This window comes from Trichechus manatus, unplaced genomic scaffold (assembly GCF_000243295.1).
Source record: "Trichechus manatus latirostris isolate Lorelei unplaced genomic scaffold, TriManLat1.0 scaffold00016, whole genome shotgun sequence".
NCBI lineage: Eukaryota > Metazoa > Chordata > Mammalia > Sirenia > Trichechidae > Trichechus > Trichechus manatus.
Window position 1 is genome coordinate 27,520,363 of NW_004443952.1, and position 6,669 is coordinate 27,527,031.

A 6,669-nucleotide genomic window follows, 5' to 3' on the forward strand; every position below is an offset into this window, starting at 1 on the left:
TTGTACCAGTACCAGGCTGTTTTGACTACTGTAGCTGTATAGTAGGTTCTGAAGTCAGGTAGTGTGAGTCCTCTAACTTTATTCTTACTCTTCAGTAGTGCTTTACTTACTCGGCCAGCCAGTTATTTTTTTTAGTATATATTGTTGAGATGTTATCATTATTAACAGCTGGGAGGTTCACCTGACTACTTCACTTCACCATTACTGGAAGTCGAAGTGGCCCTGTCTATTCAGAAACCATGATTTTAGTTTTTGGGAATATTCTTAATTTGTTGATATTTTTACCTAGTCCTTTTTAGTCTCTCAGGTAGTGTTGGACCTCCCGGACTTACCCTCTCTTTTTTTCTTTTCTCTCCTAGCTGTCCCTTTCTGTTCTGGAAGATTTTTTTGAATTTTATGTTTCTTTGAAAATTTTCATTTTTGTTACCATATTTTTAACTTCTAAGAATTTTTTCATTCTCCAAAACTTATTTTTTTATGATATCTTATTGTTGCGTTCTGCAATACCTCTGGCCTCATGCCTTTGAAGATGTTAATGAAAGTTTATTTTCCTCTTCTTCCTTCATAGTGTCTTCCTTCCGAGTTGATTTTTTCCTTTCTTTTGTTTTCTGTATTTTATGTTAAATGTTTTCCTCAAATGTCTGGTTGTCTTGGCTGCCTTACTTTAATTGAAGAGATTACCACTAAAAAGTTAACTTAGCTCTGACCAGTGGAGGATTTGGCTTTTGTTGACCAGGGGCTTTGATGTGGGGCAGTCTGGGTGAGCCATTTTTTGGGGGGTGGGAAGTCTTATTTTAGACCCTTGAGGTCTTCACCATTAGATTCCCTAGGGAATAGTCTTCTGTCTCTTTCCTGTAGGGCATATGCTTGTCTCTGGGAGCCTGATGGGAGAAGAAGGCTGGGGTCACAACATTCATTTTGTCTACAGTAACTTAATCCATCTGTTTTGGTTTTTTTTTCACAGTACCCTTGACCCTGTGTTATCCTCTCAATGATGTTAAGAGCCTATGGGATGAGGTGGGAGGGGGCAGTCACCCTGCTGTGCAGACTTTAAACAAACTGTCTTACTTTGAGCCCACCTCTACTCTGCTTCTAAAGTCAGATGGGTGTTACAGATGATGAGTTGGTTCATTTAGCTCTTTAATATAAATTGGATTGTTTACTGCTTTCTTTAACTACTGGTTTAGGGTTTGGCTTTTCTGGATCAGCTAAGTCAGTTACCATCCTCTGTATGCTTTCTAGTCTGTACAGTTTTCTGGCTTTTATTTTTTCAGCTGTTATTTGTCTTTCTGGATTTGCATGTTTTAAAAAAGCCATGTATTCTTGATTTGTCATCTTTAACAAGAAATTTATTCCTGTACTTTTCAATGTAGTAATCACAGCTCTGTGTGGCTATTTAAACTTAATTAAAATTAAATCATTAAAAATTCAGTTCCTCAGGCACACTAGCCACATTTTAAATGTTCAGTAGCCACATATGGTTAATGGCTACAATATGGAACCATGCAGATATAGAATATTTCCATTATTGCAGAAAGTTCTCTTAGACAGTACTTGTTGGTGCTGTTTCTAAAATAAAAATCAGACGTGCTGTCCAAGCTTAAATTTTGTTCATCTCCAGGACATCTCAATTCCAGTTTTAACTTTACCTGTGACTCTGCTTGCACATATCGCTGCCTACCTCATGCCTTGCTCAGCTAGTTGAACTACTACGCTGCATATTTCTAATCTCTTCTGACCTTCTGATACTTCTTTGCTTTTGCTCCTGCCATTCTTCTAAATAGAATTTTCCCACCCCAGATAATGTAGATCCTGTGTTGTGTCGGTTTGTTCATTGTGTGTGTTTTAAAAATGATTGTCAAGGTGGAATTAAATATTCCTAAGGTATAATGGCTGCTATTACCTGTTCCCCTTTTCTCTCCTTTTTATCTGGTGCAGTTGGAGGGGACTTATTTCTGTGACAGGGTTTGTGCTGTTTAGGATGCTCGATGTCATGTATGTGTGTTCAGCAAATAGTGAATCCTAGTTTAGGGAGAGGCATGAGGCCACAACTTTAGTTGCCACCCGTCCTTATATGTTTGGATCCCTTTCCCTGATCTTAACCTTTTATTTTAGGTTATGTGGGTTTTTTCTAGTAGTTCTGTTTTATTATCTATATTTCTTGTAAATAATCTCAAATTGTTTTTAGAATAAGGTGTATTGTAAATAAGTATAACATTTTATGAGCAGAAATTGTACTGAATTTGCGTTAACATACAGGCAACAGGTGTACGATCTCTTTTTCTTTAGTAGTTTTGATACTTGGAAGAACAAAATCTGTTTTAGCTCTTTTCCTTCTGTAGCATGCTCCTCCTGTTATCTTGGGACAGTGTCTGAGCCTCGTAGGCCCTGCCATCAATCACCTCTAGGCGTCTCCTTGCTCAGTCTGTGCGTGGAGTGTGGCTTTGAGTGAGAATGCCTTCTTGTGTAAAATACCTGATGTTTACTCCCACCAGCTGTTTTCAGCTGTTCCTCTTTGGGGCTGTACCACACTGTCCGCACCTGCTCTTCACCTTCCCAGTTCAGAGAAGCCATGTTTTAAAGTAACATCGCTTTTTCTCTGAGAACCATTTTGCTAGTGGTGTAAAAGATGATCATTCCTGGTATGGAAGTTATCCTTGTTTTAATTTTGGAAACATTTTCTTTCTTGTGTGAGTAGTACTCATGAAGCAGTACTTCCACGGACAGGAAGGTGTCTGGTGACTTAAATATAGTAAAGCTTTCTAAGTTCTTTGAATAGTTTGACTTTTTAAAAATTGTTTTGGTACTATTTCTTTGCTTTCTGTGATTTGGGTCTTATGTTGTGTCCCTGTTACTTCTCTAAATACCCAAATCTGGTTTTAAAATATGTCAGCTCCTTGGGATTTATGAAGAGGTGTATTGCTTCTCCTTTTATTAGAAAAATGCAGCAGGCCACATTTACTTCATATGTTTGTTGCTAAATCCCAATAGAAAGTTACCTAGAGTGTCATTTGATTTTGTGGTTTACTTACTTTCTTTTCTGTTCCTTATAGAATGGACATGGTGGTGGTCGAGGTCAGCAGACCCTAGACAGTAAGTATATAAGCTAACTATTCTTATCATGGCTTGTGGAAGCCAAAGAAAGAGAGAGCATAGCTAATGTGATGGGGAAAACACAAATTGGCCAATGCCCAATTCTGCAAAAATAGTTGTTTTGCATTTTTTTCTGAAACTGCTTCTTATTCATTATTGCAACAGAGAGAAGCCAGGTTCGCTGGTTAAGAGAAACCAACTCTGTTTCTGTGGCAGAGTTAAGAAGGTAACTAGAGATTCCCATGTGACAGGTATTATTAGAAATGTCATAGCCACAGTGAAAGGGAGGTGATAGTCTTGAACTCTTGTGCCGTAGTCTGACTGCACCCTACATGTAGTGTGTAGTATGGATTTTAAAGACATTTGGCTCAGAGGCACAGGTTCTAAGATGGTGAAAGAACTCTAACACCAATAATATGAAGAACTCTTACAGGAAATATTGGTGTGCTAGTTCAGGAAAGACGTGCGTATCGCTTTCATTATCTGAAGGGCTGTTGCCAGGAAGAGAGAAAATGCTCACTATGGGCCCTTGGGAGAAAATGACGAGGACTACCCCCACCCCACCCCATTCTGTAGCAGCTCAGCTCAGTGATCACTGGAGGTAGTGCAGGTGTTTTTTTGTATTTGGTTGGCTTGTCGGTGATTTTTGGTGTTGATTTTCTTTCATCATTCAGCAAGACAGATTGGTGTCCACTTTTGGTATTGATGATACTTCTGGGTCTGTCAGGCCTGTTGGGAGAGACCTTGGCTGGTAGCTGTGAGCTCATTGGATGACAGAGGAACTTCTCACTCCAGCAGAGCGGTGGCGGGTTTCTTTCATCCAGACACAGGAGCTGATTGACTGGGGTCAAGCATGTACAGATGCTGTAGATTGTTTGGACATTTCAAATGAGATAATGAAATGTGAACTACCTAGAAAACATAGTATACATTTTAGATTTTTTTTATTTTATAGACTGTCTTCTCTGAGAGGCTTACCATGAACCTGTTATCAATGTGATCCAAGGCCCAGGCAGGTAACTTGTAGGGTCTGAGTTTTGGGTCAGGGACATCCACAGGGTCCTCATCTGGGTTCTCTGTAAGAACAGGTTTTGTACGTGTAATGGATTCTCAGTGAAAAGAAGGCTTCATGAATGTAAAGACCACTGTAAGAATTGATTTAGTTGTGTGTTGACTCTGTGACTGTGTTCATTTTACACTCCCCTTCCTTCAGACAAAAAGCTTTGAGAGGATAGAGTGTTTCCCAGTTTGAGGGGTAAAGGTTGGTCCTCCTTCCTAATTGGAAAAGACAGTGATGTTATATTTCCAAGCACATATCTGAGCTGTATGTGTGGACAGCCCTAAAACTGAGTCTTTTCCACAGCTAGGAGTGAATGGCCTTTCTGAAGCTCTAAGCTCGTTATGTGCTCTGAGGTTATTCTTTGAAGCACATACCAAGAAAATTCTTGCTCTGTGCATTTGAAAGTATGTGCTGGCCAGCAGGCATATGTTCTTTTTGCAGATTTTCAGCATGTGTATTTCTCCACATGTACTCTGGACTTTCAACCCCCACCTGCCTTAAACTTACTATGACCGTAGGCAGTGTCAGCCTGATTTGATACTGATTTGATAGATGCAAAGACCTAACCTTTGGGTAGTCTTGCCCACCAGCTTTTCATTGTACCTTACTTGTGCCCTTTAAGAAAAGTTTGCCTCACCTTATAATCGTACATATCGGTCTCAGAGCCTCTTCCCCTCTCTGGGTGCTGCTAAAGGGCAGTTTCCTTTAGGTGGTAAAAGGATGTCCACATCATAGGACAGCACTACTAGTTTATGGTTATAAAGGCATCATTTCCCATTCTTTGCTTGGGTCCTGCAGCACGTCTGTCCAGTGAGGGTCTTCATGGTGGTCCTGACAGAGAAGGGGATATCTGGTACATGCTCGGGCTTTTCTCTGGAGACTAGAACTTTCTCTGTTTCACCTGAGCCTGACATGTCACAGGATGATGTTGAGCTTGTTTCAGATACTCAGGATTGGCTCTGGAGCTAATCAGATCTGTTTCTTGCAGCTACTTCATCTGTTCCAGCTCCAAAGACAACAGACACTCCGTCCGCCCTGCCATCTGCAGCCTCCCTGCCCAGCACCACCTCCTGCACTACGCTGCTATCCTCCGCATCCCAGCACACTGCCACTTTGCCCTCCTTGTCCCAGTCTGGTGACCTATCCAGCGGCTCCCTCTCTCAGCTTAGCAGGTATGGAAGGTTGTTCCCACGAACAGAACACATTTGTTGCTCCCAGCATCATGTACTGGCCTTTTGCTTAGGTTTTGGCCTTTCACATCAAAACCACCAGATGTGAAAACCTTGTCTGCTCTAATGCCTCTGCTGGCACAGAACACGGGGTGCCCTGGGAATGAGAAAGGGCCAGGGAGTGCCTGCTACTCCTCTTGGACCCTTAGGAGGGTGCCCTGAGCTTAGCCTCTCCTCCCAGCCCTGGGCCATGTCACTGTGATGTGGAGTGAGAGTGATGTGGAATTTCTAAGCAGGTGTCTGGCTTGCACTTGTCTGGCTTCAGAGGTTAAGTTATTAAAGCAAGGTGTAGGAAAATGGGTTTTGTTTGGTCCCTATGTCATCTGAGTATAGTCTCTCCCTCCCCCCTTCAGCCAGAGGTATTCATTTGAATTCTGAGTTTGATAGGAATTCAGGCTCTGGTTCTGGCACGTGGGGTTGAACGTAGGAGGCTATTTCCCTCTCTCACAGATGTAATGGGGTATCCAAGGCTGGTAGTATTCTTAGTACAATCCTGTTTTTACTTTTTACAGCTTAAAGAGCAAATGGTTTTAGTTGACTGAAGTTGGCTCTGGAGGTTTCCCTGGTCAAGACGTACCAGTTTCTCGTGGCGAGTGACCTTTTAGGTCATTTCTAACCACCCGGACCCTATCACTGGGGTCTGAGGGGATGAGGAATGATGGGTTTGAAGCCGGCACTTCCTGGGGATGGGGCCAAACTTGGCTCTAGCCCACTTGGCTCTGTGGAGGAACTTGTTCAGGTGGACACGTGGCTCTGTTTTGTCTTCTAGTTCACTCTCCAGCCATCAGAGCAGCCTTTCCTCTGCGCACGCAGCACTCTCCTCGAGCACATCACACACAGTAAGTGTCCTCTGGGCCCCCTGGTCCACCACCCTGTTCAGCGAGCTTAGAGCTTAGTCATGCACAGGTTGACTTCAAATATCTGAAATGCTCTAGAGTTGCTTGGTTGAAATGTCTTGATCTAGTTATGTGGTTTGAGCTGTTGATTTCCTAGGCAGCATGTAGGACATTTTGCTTCCTGAGTAGGGGCCTCCCTGGAGGAATTGCTTCTCCAGACCTGTTCTGTCATTGGCAGGGGGGTCAGGTGGTGAACTTAATCCCAAGAATTTGCTGAGCTCTCTGGTTGTTACATGAGAATTTTCTACCTAGCAGGGGAGAAACTTGAGGTTTCTTTTTTTTTTTCACTTGCATATTTTATTATTTTTTTATTGTACTTCAGGTGAAGGCTTACAGAACAAATAGTTTCTCATGAAACAGTAGTACACATATTGTTTTATGACACTGGTTA

General features: G+C 42.1%; 1 protein-coding gene and 1 non-coding gene across 2 annotated transcripts in view; both read left to right on the forward strand.

Annotated features, from left to right (window-relative positions):
• The window catches only part of UBAP2 (ubiquitin associated protein 2), a 122,819-nt gene that overhangs the window by 104,428 nt on the left and 11,722 nt on the right, over positions 1-6,669 (forward strand). The window contains exons 15-17 of the mRNA XM_012554363.2: positions 3,054-3,093; positions 5,160-5,325; positions 6,152-6,221. Of these exons, the coding sequence (XP_012409817.2) occupies positions 3,054-3,093; positions 5,160-5,325; positions 6,152-6,221 (276 nt within the window). The remainder of the gene's footprint in view (positions 1-3,053; positions 3,094-5,159; positions 5,326-6,151; positions 6,222-6,669) is intronic.
• On the forward strand, positions 4,373-4,454 carry LOC111819723 (small nucleolar RNA SNORD121A). The gene has a single exon (XR_002823293.1). It is a non-coding gene; the product is annotated as a small nucleolar RNA SNORD121A (small nucleolar RNA).